Source organism: Anoplopoma fimbria, chromosome 17 (assembly GCF_027596085.1).
Source record: "Anoplopoma fimbria isolate UVic2021 breed Golden Eagle Sablefish chromosome 17, Afim_UVic_2022, whole genome shotgun sequence".
Taxonomy (NCBI): domain Eukaryota; kingdom Metazoa; phylum Chordata; class Actinopteri; order Perciformes; family Anoplopomatidae; genus Anoplopoma; species Anoplopoma fimbria.
Window position 1 is genome coordinate 30,282,635 of NC_072465.1, and position 14,683 is coordinate 30,297,317.

Genomic DNA, 14,683 nt, shown 5'->3' on the forward strand with positions numbered 1-14,683 from the left:
ACATGCAGGTTAGGTTAATTGATGACTCTGAAATTGCCCGTAGGTGTGAGTGTGAGCGTGAATGGTTGTTTGTCTCTATATGTCAGCCCTGTGATAGGCTGGAGACCTGTCCAGGGTGAACCCTGCCTTCGCCCATTGACAGCTGGGATCGGCTCCAGCACCCCGCGACCCTTAACTGGATAAGCGGTTACAGAAGATGGATGGATGGATGGACAACCCAAAGTAAGTCTGTTAAGGCCATTTAGTGCACCACCTGTTTGGACCTTCGCCGGCGTCCCACCATCAGCTTCACATTCTTTTCTACAGAGCTGCAGCATTTCCAGCAGAAGTGCAGCCTGATGTGGCTGCTGAACTTCTGGTCTCTGACGCCGTAGATGAGCGGAGTGAGCAGACGTGGAAGCACATTGGTGAACATAAAGCTGGCGAAGACGATCTCGGTTATTTCTTGGGGCCAAGCGGATACTAAGGCGAGGTTGATGAAAGGAGCGAGGAAGGACAACATGCAGATGAGGAGCTGGACTCCGTGCAGCAGGATGGTGTTGCGAGCGTTTCTGGCTGAGGCCTGGTTAGAACCAGAAACTGCCCGAGCAGCGCAGAGGACCTTCAGGTAGGTGATGATCAGAGTGAGGAAGACGAAGGAAAACAGAAGGACCTGAGGGGAAGACGTGAAGACGCTTTAACCTGAAAACAAACACAGAAATGGCTGATATCAGATATCAGATAATCTATACTCCACCTGGACCACCACAGTTTGCGCCTTGTGGTACGGTGTGTTGTACACGTTGCTGGGGTAACAGATGAACACCCTCGAGAAGACCGACAGGGGTTGGGTAACGAGGATGATGAAGACATCTACCAGGGCGGGGATGAAGGAGACGACCCAGATCAGTGCGATGAGAGCGTAGGCTCGTTGCACGGTGCAGATCTGGACGTGATGAAGAGGTCGACAGACAGCGATGTACCGCTCCACGGCCATGCCGGCCAGGTTCAGAGGGCTGTTCCTGGACAAAGACCAACGATTGGTTTAGCTCAGATTTACTGTCCAAACTCTAAAGGAGCGTGGACATCAAAAGCCTCGGAGGAGTCCCCAGACTCGAACCCCACAAAGCCTATACCCAGCAGGCTATTTAAGCTTTAGTTCTTTTAAGGTGTAGTGTTGTTCAGCTGGCTCCGATCCCCCCCAAACATATTTCTATCAAAATCAAACTTTTACAGTTCCGTAATAGTTGTTCTCTTGGGATCTGATCAAGAATCAATTTAAATGTAATTTGTGGGTAGAATTTGGGTCAACTGGGACTACAGTTTAGAGTTATTCATGTTGGAGGAGATTAGGTTCCTCACTTCAGAGATTGTGTTGGCGAGAGTTCACTAGGTCAGCAACACAGTCGGCCATAAGTATATCTGTTGATTCCAGAGTTTTCTTGTCCTGCTGATAACTGATTGTGTGATATGGATTTGCTGGAATGAGTTGTTACTTTAAGATACAAATAGAGGCCAGTTGTCCTTTTTCTCTTCATTTCTTTAACATCTAAGTGATGGCCTGACAATATAGCCAAACTAATCGAGAGACATGGGACACTTCTCTGGTGGGCTGGCTCAACTAGATGTTCTCTGATGTGATGACCCCATCATCATATATCAGTGTTGCTTTACTCAGGAATGTCTCCATGACGAAGGAGCCACGGTTTTCTTAAGCCAATCACATCGTTGCTGTCAAACTTTAAAAATATGCTCTCTGCTGCTGTCAGATGCGACCCTCCTCCACCAGTCACCACCAGCCATCCACACAGGCAGCATTAGGATTGCAGGAAGTCCCTTCATCGCCACCACCAGCACCAGTGTCTGGACTCCAGGGGGATTGTGCTTTGCTGATCTCAGCGTTGGGCCTCTCTGTTATACGGCAATAGCCAAAGACTTTGTATTATTCTTTCTTATGCATGTGAAGTCTCTCCTGATTGAAGTGGGGCTGAAACATATAATGATTCTATATGCATGACATATATTGATAGTACCATACAGGTGGACAGCAGAATTTATACAAGCCGTGTAGACAAGCTTTTTGTACTTTCGTTGATCTCAGATGAGGACCCGCCAAGACTCCCGCAAAGTGACAGAGGCCTTTCTTTGGAGCTCATTCACGTGGTGTATTAAGTGGGGACTGTAGGAAAGACTCTGGCAGTGCACTAGTTAAAGAGCCAATTAATCATCAAAGCAACTCCAACCCAGGCAGGCTCCAGAAATCCCCATGCCATTCAGAGCCTCTCCCCAGGCGGTCACTGTGGAAGGACGAACCCACAGACTGTCTATAAGAAGTTGACGAAGTCATCGTGACGCCACCCGTTGGTTTGTGGATTGACATTTTGTAGCCTCAAGATCAGTAATTTCCCCGTCGCCATCTTGAATTTCCTCTGCGTTTTTTTGTTGTTTTCGCAACCAATGAAGGAAGTGACCATATATGGAGTGAGGAGGAGTGACGTAGAGACGCCGTATATGTCTCTGGTGTGGACCTGTCAATCAGTGTGTAGCCCCGCCCTAAAGCATCCCCTGCTTTATGGTCTGTTTGACTCTAAATGGAGCATCATTTACTAAATGAACATCATGCTGTATTGAAGAAGACTTGAAACTAGAGATTGAGACCATAAACTCATGTTTACAATGTTTACTGAGGGAATAAATCAAGAGAGAAGTAGAGTCATTTTCTCATAGACTTCTATACAACCAGAGGAGTCGCCCCCTGGTGGACAGGAGAGAGAATGCATTTATCAGACACTTCCTCATCGGCTTCACTCGGCAGAACCGGATGTTGCCGCCTGGACTGACAAAGTAAACACACCTGTTGTGTGCATAGACACTAAACAATGTACACCCATGCATGCAGCCTTGCCTTGTGTACGACAGATGGGTAAGACAGTTAGTAACTGTATGGACTTGATGGCTGAATCATTGAGTAAAGCTCTATAGACCTGAAGCCACACTGCCTGATCCAGCTAAAGCCTTCAGCACATCATTACTGTCTGTAGTACTTTGCTTGAGTAGTTTCATTTTCTGCTACTTTATACTTGTACTACTACATCTCAGAGGTACATATTGTACCTAAATACTTCAATTCAAGTAAAAGTCCTGCAATAAAAACCTTCATTCAACACCTACTTGTTGGTGGTGGCTAAGATGAGCAGCATGATGCAGCAGGGAGCAAAGGTCGGGGGAACGGTGTAGATCATGATGTGGAGCGTCATGGAAACGGTCAGCATGATCGTGCCGTTTATCACCAAATGGATGTACAGCACATACCTGCAGACGAGTTGGAGGAAGGAGAGTAAAGGAAACGAGGAAAGTTAGAAGGAAAGTTAAAAGGAGAGACAGTCTCATGTTGAATTTTTACTCGGTTCCAAACTGTTAAAATCACTAAATCAGTCAAAATCAAATTGTCAAAACACTCAAACGTTCAAAAGTTAGTAACCTGCTGCCTCAAAGCTTGAATGTGTCCTGTCAGATGTCTGAGGGCTGATCTATATGTCTGAATGGTCTCTGGTGCTTTTATCTTGTAGAAAGCCTCTTTACTTTTGCAACAGTTAGATAACAAAAGGAGAATCAGCAGTAATTGGTAAAAGAAACAGGAAGCTTGAAACAGGAAAAGCTTCACAATAAAAGCAGTCTAGAACAAGCTGGAATTAACGACAGTAAAGCTCTTCTTCAGAGTTCACAATAGAAACAGAAGGTCAGTCTAGAGTAGCCCTGCTAGAAAACCTCTTCAATCAACATTTACAGTTCAAAAATCAAACTCATTCAACATGAAGTTCATCAGGATTATCTCCTGTCATGTGACACTGTGGGGGAGTTTGAATCATTCATTTATTATTTAGATAAAACATTGGGTGTCTGAATTATACAGTTTCTATCTCTGTAAGAGTAGTTATTATTGAAAGAAAAGTAACTTTAATAGTTTAGGCCTAACAGGTCAGTTACCAGAACCAACAGAAACCACAGCGGGTGCATCTATCACCTGGGGTCTCGCTGGAACACCTGGTTCTTAAAGTAGGTGTAGACAAAAGCTCCATTGATGTAGATGATGATGAAGCAGACAGCGAAGGTGATGAAGTTCTTTGTGAAAGCCACGTCCAAGCTGTCCAAACGTCCGGTTGAGTTCATGTCCCACCTCGTCCTGCTCGGTGTCTCAGTGCTGGAGGTCCACGGAGCAAATCTCACATGAAAAAAAATATATAATACACACACAATTTATTTTTGACTCATTTCTTTGCTGTGCTGGAAGTTGGTGAATTCACATAAAATGTTTTAACCAAACATTTGAACTAATGAGGAAGAAATACAATATAAGAACTTTGATTTTTAGGAACATTGGCAAAGATAAAGTCTGAATAGAGTTAAAGCAGATTTATAATAAAGACTCTGACTACATTAAACCTGAAGTTGTGATTTATAAAAAGGAAAACGCAAAAGAGATAATCCTGTCTATGATTAGTAATCTACAATATATACTTATAAAATATAATTCAGAGTTTTTATTCATTAAGTTTTGTGATCAAGGCTAAGCAAATTAAAAAAAAGGGACTTTTGGACATTTTGTTAATAAAGCAGCAGATGATTTCCTTCTATATCAGTGTCTGTGTCAGGAAGAGAAGCTTCATTCTTAATTGAAATAAAGTATAATTTATAGCAAATAGTAAATCTAACAAAGCCTTTTTCTATTCTACGCGCTGTGAGACTTTACCTCACAGTAAGTACTTACTCCAACAGTGCTCTGGTTTATGTTGAGGACCAACTGTCTGTAAGACGTGAGGAGAACAGGAAGAGATGCCGCTGATATAGATTTCCATGCTAATGCCGTGGATGTTATTATAATGAGAAGTGGGGAGTGAGGAGGGAAGATCATTTTAACATTAGAAACTGAAATATATTATGTGTAACGTCAAATCTGATGGAGAAGTTATTATTATCATAAATGTGATGTAGAAGTTATTATTATCATAAATGTGATGTAGAAGTTATTATTATCATAAATGTGATAAATGTATTATTATCATAAATGTGATGTAGAAGTTATTATTATCATAAATGTGATGTAGAAGTTATTATTATCATAAATGTGATGCCGTTTGTCTTTGCTGTTTCCACACAGACACAATCATCACCATGGACACCACCAAGGCTTTCTCTACGGATTGGAATTGATTGATAAATTATTTTAAACCGCACAAGTCTCGAATTGAGCCACGAGTAAATGTGTGTTAAGTAAATGTGTGTTAAGTAAATGTGTGTTAAGTAAATGTGTGTTAAGTAAATGTGTGTTAAGTAAATGTGTGTTAAGTAAATGTGTGTTAAGTAAATGTGTGTTAAGTAAATGTGTGTTAAGTAAATGTGTGTTGAGTAAATGTGTGTTAAGTGCGACTCGAGTCCAAGCTTAACTTTCTTATCGTGAAAATCTATCATCTATGTTTTAAAATATCAATTTCATATACAGATTTATGTCAATAAATTAAAATGTTTAAGTCTTTTGATAAAAGTCTGTATCAGAGGATGCAGTTCTTTTTTATGTTGATTTTTTTGTTTTTGAAGTTACCCAAAGCTGTATCTCAGCTGTAATTCTTGTTTTCATTGTTGAAATGACAATTATATGATATGACACCTAAATATACTTTGAGCCTGTTTATATTATTCGAATTAATTGAAGGTGAGTTAATGTATAAATTCTAGATTTTGATAAGAAATACTGTCCGAAGCAACTGAATTTGAAATGCCTTTATTCGTTATGCATACTGCTCTTTGGGACACTGACAGTGTTTGGAGCATTTCTAATAAGCTGGTTTACATTTTACTACTGCCGTTCATAAAAATGTACAGTTTCTATGAAGACTAGTAACTTTTAGAGCCACTTAAAAGTAACATTTGGACCTGAAAGCATCAGATGAGGTGGTCGGCTCTGCAGGTTTTAGCCCAGTTATTAATCATGTCAATCCTTTCAGATCACACCAAAATAAACTTTGTGGTTCAGTGTTAGCTGTAGATAATAGATGATAAAATCCAAGGCCATTTAGTGTACCACCTGTTTGGACTTTCGCCAGCTATATACTAATGAAGCTAATCAAAGTCTGAGTTCTTGTTTGTTGTAGTGTTGTTCAAAATGTTAGAAATTTTAACACACAATTACAATTTCCTACGTCAACTAATGTATTAAGTCCATGCAAAATTGGACCAACAGGCCCAAAAGCTCCATGTTCACCATCATTTGATCAAGTGATAGTTATTTGTCAATATGCATCACAAAGGCACAACTTTAATATCAGATAAAAAACAACAAAAAACTAATCTCAGCCCCTTACTTGGAGAGGTGCCGAAATAATTTTGTATCAAAATCGACTTTAACCTGGATCCGAGCAATACCATGTGTTTTTCACTGTACTTATGGGCACTTAACACACAGTGTGGTATGTTTAGAGCGCCACCTATTGGGTTGATACAGCCATGCTTTTCTTGTAAAGCCTGCAACTAACATATTAGCATTAATTATAATTCAGTTATTAGTCAATCAATTATTTTTTATAACTTTTTACTTACAAAACAAATAAACTATTAATTAGCTACCAAAATAAGTGCAGATAAATACTCCGTAAATCAATCACCTGTGAGTGTTTATCCGTGTGCTAACTGACTAGCTTATCCTGAAGCTCCGGCTCTGTTCAGTCTGAGGCTGCTGCTTCTTTTATTTATTACTGTCTGCTGGTTTCTGCTCATTAATCCTGTTCTGTCATCAAGCTCATGTATAACGCTATTCATTAACAGTGGGGGAATGTAACTAAGTACGCATTTGAGATGCTTTGGTCAAGTATTTGACTGTCGATAAAAGCGTCTGCTAAATGACTGTAATGTAATGTAATATAATATTCCCATGTTCTGATACTTTCTACTTCTAATCCACTACATCTCAGAGGTAACTATTGTACTTTATACTCCACTAAATCTTGGAGATAAATGTTGTACTTTTACTCAGATACATCTTAGAGGTAAATATTGTATGAATGAATATGCATGTGTGTGTGTGTGTGTGTGTGTGTGTGTGTGTGTGTGTGTGTGTGTGTGTGTGTGTGTGTGTGTGTGTGTGTGTGTGTGTGTGTGTGTGTGTGTGTGAATGGTAACATACAATGCTAACATGTATTGTACGGTGGTTTGAAGCTAGAAAGGCGCTTTATTAATGCCAATATATAAAGTCCACTTGCTACGTAAGTAAGTTAGCTACTGGCCATCGCTAACATTGCTATCGTCAAATATTAAGATAAACCCGAGCTCATGTGATTGGTTGAAAATGAGGAGATATCTGATGTTTTTACAGTTAATTCCCTGTTAAAGAATGTGTTTGTGAATGTAGTGACAATGAACAACACACAGTGAAGTTCACCCTTGACAAGAGGTTTGCAAATGATTCAACTGTTTATTTACGAATGACACAACATCCAAATATGTTTTTGATGAAAATGACAAACCTTTTAAAATATATATATTTATGAATTTCTATTACGTTTATTTAAAACAAGAAATAATTGTATGTGCATCAGAAATCTTACTTTTTTATACGTGGCTTTTGTTTACATTCATATATAATGATCACTTTATTTATGTGCATTGAAAAATATTGTTATGAAGAGAGTCATTTATATTGAAATCACAAAATACATTGGTGAAATCTTCTGTTTGAATTTCTGGATATTGAGGCTGATCTGACCCCATATTAAAATATTCCTATCATGCAAGAAATCGAACAATTTCTGACAAAATATTGCCATAAAAAGTCATAAAAAGTTCCAATGCATGATGCTATAGAAAGAAATCCATAAATGCATTAAACCAAATTAATGCAACTTTTAAGAAACTGTGGACTCCCATCATACTGAGTTGAGCTAAAGTGAACCAGGAGCTCCTGTTCAGTAGACCGACGGTCTGATGGACTTTCCTCGTGTTGTTATTTCACATAGACTGTATATAAGCAGGCTGCACGGTGGTGTAGTGGTTAGCACTGTCGCCTCACAGCAAGGGTTCAATTCCCGGGCTAGACGGCCTTCTGTGTGGAGTTTGCATGTTCTCCCCGTGTCAGCGTGGGTTCTCTCCGGGTTCTCCGGCTTCCTCCCACAGTCCAAAGACATGCAGCTTAGGTGCATTGAAGACTCTAGATTGCCCGTAGGTGTGGATGTGAGTGTGAATGGTTGTCTGTCTCTATATGTCAGTCCTGTGATAGGCTGGTTTCCTGTCCAGGTGACAGCTGAGATCGGATCCAGGCCGCCCACGACCCTTAACAGGATAAGCGGTAACGGAAGATGAATGAATGTAAATAAGAAGTGGACGTAGTCATTGTGACGTCACTCATTGGTGGCCTGAAGCCTGAAGTTTGGCAATTTTGTCCTTGCCATCTTGGAATTTGGCCGTCGCCATGTTGTTGCCGTATACGTCTCTGGTGTGGACCTGTCAATCAGTGTGTAGCCCCGCCCTAAAGCATCCCCTGCTTTATGGTCTGTTTGACTCTAAATGGAGCATCATTTACTAAATGAACATCATGCTGTATTGAAGAAGACTTGAAACTAGAGATTGAGACCATAAACTCATGTTTACAATGTTTACTGAGGGAATAAATCAAGAGAGAAGTAGAGTCATTTTCTCATAGACTTCTATACAACCAGAGGAGTCGCCCCCTGCTGGACAGGAGAGAGAATGCAGCTTTAACACAGGAAGACTTGAATTCACTCTGCAGTACCGGAGGTTGCGACCTGTTATTTCACCTCCTGGTTCACTTTCAGTAACGCCGGTCTGACCCTGACGGTACGTTTGCCCCGACAAGTCAGGTACCGGCTCCAGTACTTCCTGAACAGCTCGTCACGGAAACCATAGATGATCGGGCTCATGAAACGAGGGATGATGTAGACGAGCAGGAAGAAGATGTAACGTATCTCCAGACTGAAGTGAGGGAATAAGGAGATGAGAGCAGCCTGAAGGGAAGGAACCACGAAGGCAAGCATGCACAGCAGCAGCTGAAACAGCAGGACAGGAAAATCAATATGGTTATGATGATGGAAATAGAAATTTACATCCAACAGTCTGGCTGAGGCCTTTAAAGATAAACAAATATACAATATTTTTAACATGTACAAACACTGCAAGTGATATATTTGATTAAAACCACATGGCTATCATTTGGTTATCAAAGTGTAAGATACCTACTAGCAGAAATGTAATATAATATATATAACAATGTTTGACTTCCATTGCTCCTAAAGCAGTGTTATTATGGTATGGATGGCCTCAGTCTTTGGAGGAGTGAGTGGAGCAGTGTTCGGTTGGTTTTAATCTGCAGCCTCACCACTAGATGTCACTAAATCCTACAAACTGTCCCTTTAACCACAGATCATCCTTTATGAAGCTAATATGCCAATATTCTCTCGTTCCAGTGAGTATTTGCTTGTTTTTATGTCATTGTAAACTGAAAATCTGGGTTGTGGACCAACAAAGCAAGATGTTTGAAGGCGTCACCTCAGAGACACTTTATGGAGCAAACACTGAATCAAGAAAGTCATTCTCAGATTTGATCATGGAAATAATTATTTCCTGACCTAGGTGAATATATCATAACATTTTGTCCAGACATTATTTATACACCCCAACCCTCCACCTCTCTTTCCGTTTCCTCAAGCCAGTAACTCCAACAGTTCTTCCTCTGTCTCCACTGTCTCTTTCCCAATGTATGTCAATGGGAAAGTCTTTTTGGGCCCCATGGCATCACGTGATGGATGCAGAAGTTGTAATCCCTCGTTTGGCCAACGGGTGTTGCTGACGCTAATGGTGTCACTATTCTAAAGCCATTACATGGTTGAATCAACATTTACTCCATAACGATAAGTTATAGCTAAATACTGGTCTACTGCCAATTTCGTTTTGGTACAAATGCATAAAAACAATGGTTTTATTTTGTTAAATAGCCCGTTATTCTCAATTCTTGACCTTTGAGATGGATGAGCTTTAGGTGAGAAAGTGTCTTTACATTTTGACCAATGACATAAATCATGGTTGCATTCCTTGTGGTCGTGGCCTTGCTGTTGTAGATGTTGGTTCAGTGGCATTGTTTCTCAGCTAAACAGAGAGCCTAAATCATAAATGGTATTAGTTGCACATGATCTTTTCCTCATATGACTCGTAGAAATCTCCCTCCTGAGGAAAGTGTGTTGAAGTTGATTAGTGCGTAGAGAAGCTGACCTGAACTCCGTGAAGCAGCACGGTGTTCCTGGCTCTCCTCACCGAGGCCAGGCCGGTGGAGGCGGCTTGTGCCGTCAGCATGATCTTGCAGTAGGTGTAGAGCAGCGTCAGGGCCACGAAGGACAGGTACACGCCGTCAAACACACAGTTCTTGTAGTAGATGGACTGGTGGCGGAAGAGCAGCGGGTGGTCGCAGAAGATGTTGGTGTGGAAGAAGCTCAGAGGCTGGTGGACGACGGTGATGAGGAGGTCGGTGACGGGCGGGGCGGCGGTGAGGATGAGGATGACGCCGATGAGGAGGAGGGTGCGCGGGACGGTGCACATGTGGCTGTAGTGCAAAGGGAAGCAGATGGAGATGTAGCGCTCCAACGCCATGCCGGCCACGATGAGAGGGGTGGAGCGGGTGGTGAGGACCGCCGTCATGATCTGAGGGAACCGTGGCATTAATACATCAGTGTAGAAGTACTCTGTCACAAGTTAAAGTCCTCACTTCAAAGTACAAAACTATCAGCAACCAAGTACTCATTATGTAGAATAATGTACATAATGTTATTGTATTATAATTATTCATGCTTTCATCATTTTAGTGTGGCAGCTTTTAAAGACGGAGCTCATTTTAATGATGTTTGGTTCATTTAATATATTTTGTATTTATAAAATAAGATAAGACATAAAATAAGAAAAAAATAAGATTAAAAAAAATAAGATAAGACATATATATATATATATATATTTTTTTTTTTCCCGGAGGAAATTCTTGCCAGATTTAAAAGATTACAACGGAAGAATAACAAAAAACAATAGAATAAAAATATTAACATGTATTGATTATATAATATTGAATAGAATAACAATTAAAGTAAGGTAAATAAATAAAGTAAAACATTCAACTAAAATATAAAAAGTAAGATACAACCACAAATATTAAATCAAGAGTAAAAATATAAAGTGTAGGACAGGTGAGGACAGGTTCAGGTGCAGTAGGATGTAGCAGTGAGGACAGGTTCAGGTGCAGTAGGATGTAGCAGTGAGGACAGGTTCAGGTGCAATAGGACGTAGCAGTGAGGACAGGTTCAGGTGCAGTAGGACGTAGCAGAGAGGACAGGTTCAGGTGCAATAGGACGTAGCAGTGAGGACAGGTTCAGGTGCAGTAGGACGTAGCAGTGAGGACAGGTTCAGGTGCAGTAGGATGTAGCAGTGAGGACAGGTTCAGGTGCAGTAGGACGTAGCAGTGAGGACAGGTTCAGGTGCAGTAGGACGTAGCAGTGAGGACAGGTTCAGGTGCAGTAGGACGTAGCAGCGAGGACTCACCAGGGCGCAGCAGACGGAGGCGTGGATCTTCCTGAAGATGTAGCTGGCCACGTAGAGAGCTGTGACCAGGCTGAGCTGCAGAGCGTCATTGATCACCATGGAGATGAACATGACGTACCGCGGGTTCTCGTAGAACAGACTGGGGTCAAAGGTTAACCACAGACGGACAGTATTCTAATTATTGATTTAAGATTAAACTGTGGTGTTTTCTAGTTTCTGAACTCCAGAAGAATCCCAAAGATATTAAAGATAGTGAGATAGTTAACCGCAAGTCCTCACTGAGGAAGTCGTAACGAGGATCCTTTAACCTCAAACATCACTGATTCACAAAGAGGGCTCTCAATGATTACATCTGAGTTTGTCACGGATACGTCAGCAGCTGAACAGACGATCTGCTCCGTCTCAGGGTTTCATTCACACACAATATGTTGCTCTGATGATTTTACAGCACAAACTATTTGGGATTTGATTAAAATGATCCATGAGGTAAAGTTTAAATGGACAGAAAAGATGAAATGATGAGACGGAGCGCTACAGGCTCTGACTGACGAGGTGAAGAGACTTTACTACTGCGACAGCATCCTGCACGGCACGTCCACCAAGATAATCTACAAACTAGAAAACATCCAAAACTCTGCTGCTCGTCTGCTCTCCTACTCCACCAGAGACCACATCACCCCAGTCCTTCAAAACCTCCACTGGCTCCCCATACTACAAAGAATACAAGATTCTCCTCATCACATTCAAAGCCCTTCACAACCCTAAACCCCTTCATACCTCTCTGATCTCCTACACCGATACACTCCCACCCGCAACCTCCGATCCACCGACGCCAACATCCTCACCCCCCCACTCGGTCTAAACACCGAGCCTGGGGGACGGGGCCTTCTCCATCGCTGCTCCCTCTGGAACTCTCTCCCCAGCACCTCAGACATTCCCCGTCACTCGCCACTTTCAAAACTGCACTTAAAACTCATCTATTTCAATCTGCTTTCAACCTGTGACACTGGCTCAAAGTATATCTTTAGTTTTGTTGTTGATTTGTTTACTACTGTTATAAATATCATCTCTTGTTTACATTTTAAATGTATTTTGTTTCTGTTTTTAACATGTAAAGTGCCTTTGAGTACCTTTTAAAGCGCTATAAAATAAAATGTATTATTATGATTATTATTATTATTATTATTATTACTCTAAACTTCAGGGAGGAATATAAACGTGACACAGTTTAATGTCTGTCAGTCAACAGTAACTCTGATCATTTCACTATTACTGTGTGTCTCTCAGAGCTCATCTTAGTTTTTTACAATAAGGCTTATTACATAGAAAAGGGACGTCTGCATATTTCTTAAAAAAGCAACAGATCACTAAACTCACAGATCAGATCAGCACAAAAGAAAAAGGGAGCAAATACAACCTTTAGATCTCTGATCACGTTTTTTTGCTGTTGAATACTAATTACTGATCATTGATGATCCATAATGTCAGATATAGATCCCTTTGTTGTTTCATTATAGCAGCTGGTCTACAAGGATCCACAATATACATTTTCTTCATTTTAACGCTCTGAAGTCAGTTAACCATAAACAATTCTAAATGTCATACTTTTACTTTGTTATAGTCATTTATAGTGTTTTTTTCTCCATAAAAACACACAATTCAAATGACGAGAATATAAAAGATTGTATTTTTATTGATTAAAATAAATCTCTTCATTATTAGTATTAATGATGTGTTATAATCTTAGAGCTAGTGTTAGGAAGTTAAACAGCTCATAATTCATCTCTAATATCTATTTTATATTAATGTGAAAACATCTCCTTCAAACCACTGGATTTATTCTAGTTTATCACCAACGCTACATTTTACAGATTACTTTGAACACATCGTTGGAATTTACCTTCAACCAATACTCATTTTCACTCAACAGAGCCTGAACGCATCTTAATGTAGCCGAATGTAACCTTTATTCTAAAAAAGCATAAATGATGTCCTGATCTGATATTTGACTGAATATTGGAGGATCAGTTAAACTTTATCAACACTGTGATGATTGAACGGTTCACATGGAGAACCTTGAGGGGGAATCCGTACGGATCAATAATCAACAGTGGTCTATTACACCACTAATATGTCCTGATGATATTAGGTTTGAATATCACAGGAGCACTGAGACGGTTTTTGGAACATTTCAACCTCTGAAGTGTTTTCAGAATAACACGATTCTTTTTGTTTTAGCTGTGCAGGTTGAACTGCTGCACACACTGCACAGTGCTTTTTGAAATGGTCCATAAGAGTAATTAATAAATATATGTACACATATTTGCCTCTGCCACTATAATTGGAGCTGCTCATTTTACATATGTTCATACTATCTCTCATGCAGAGAGAATATTGTCTATCAACAAATAGTGTGAACAAAAGTTGTAACTCATTGTCTCATAGAGAATAACTTTATGAAGTATAACTTAAACAAAAGACAAAGATCTCTTTGTGCAGTTACACTCAGGAACAATCAAATATCATGTCACCCATCACATGACTGAACACCCTGTGACATCAGTCATCATGTGACACAGACGCAGAGATGTGTGTGTGTGTGTGTGTGTGTGTGTGTGTGTGTGTGTGTGTGTGTGTGTGTGTGTGTGTGTGTGTGTGTGTGTGTGTGTGTGTGTGTGTGTACCTGTGTCGTAGGAAGGTGTGCACCATGCTGCCGTTGATGACGCTGAGGACGAGCCACACCAGCATGGCCACGATGTTCTTGGTGAGAGCGTTGGAGAAGCTGTCTTTAGAGTCGGACGCAGAGCCGCCGGTCAGCAGGAAGCTGCTGTTACTCATCAGCAGCTCCAGAGGGGAGGAGGAGGAGGAGGAAGAGTTCAGCATCCTCCTCTCAGCCTGAACACAGAGATCAAATGCAAACGATCATATTTAGGTTCTGTTTTAGGAATAGTTTGACTTTATGATGATAGTTTGATATCAAACTACAAAGAGTCTTAAGATGACAAACCGTTAAACGTCTCACACATCAGAGAGCATCGGTTTCATTTACATCGTTAGCAAACAGATAAAGGAATATATGTGAGTACATCCTATGCAGAGAAAGCTGAAATGAATTATTGTT

The 14,683-nt window shown here is 40.6% G+C and overlaps 2 protein-coding genes across 2 annotated transcripts; both read right to left on the reverse strand.

Moving 5' to 3' along the window:
- Window positions 1-241: 241 nt before the first annotated feature.
- Window positions 242-4,149, reverse strand: LOC129105188 (odorant receptor 131-2-like). The gene is made up of 4 exons (XM_054616074.1): window positions 4,004-4,149; window positions 3,151-3,291; window positions 737-1,001; window positions 242-652 (listed from the first exon to the last, which is right to left on the reverse strand). Exons 1-4 carry the CDS (start codon window positions 4,147-4,149, stop codon window positions 242-244), a joined length of 963 nt encoding a protein of 320 aa, XP_054472049.1.
- A 4,625-nt stretch (window positions 4,150-8,774) lies between these two features.
- Window positions 8,775-14,325, reverse strand: LOC129105189 (odorant receptor 131-2-like). Its single transcript, XM_054616075.1, has 4 exons — window positions 14,246-14,325; window positions 11,563-11,701; window positions 10,252-10,677; window positions 8,775-9,032 (listed from the first exon to the last, which is right to left on the reverse strand). Exons 1-4 carry the CDS (start codon window positions 14,308-14,310, stop codon window positions 8,775-8,777), a joined length of 888 nt encoding a protein of 295 aa, XP_054472050.1. The 5' UTR covers window positions 14,311-14,325.
- Window positions 14,326-14,683: the final 358 nt, after the last annotated feature.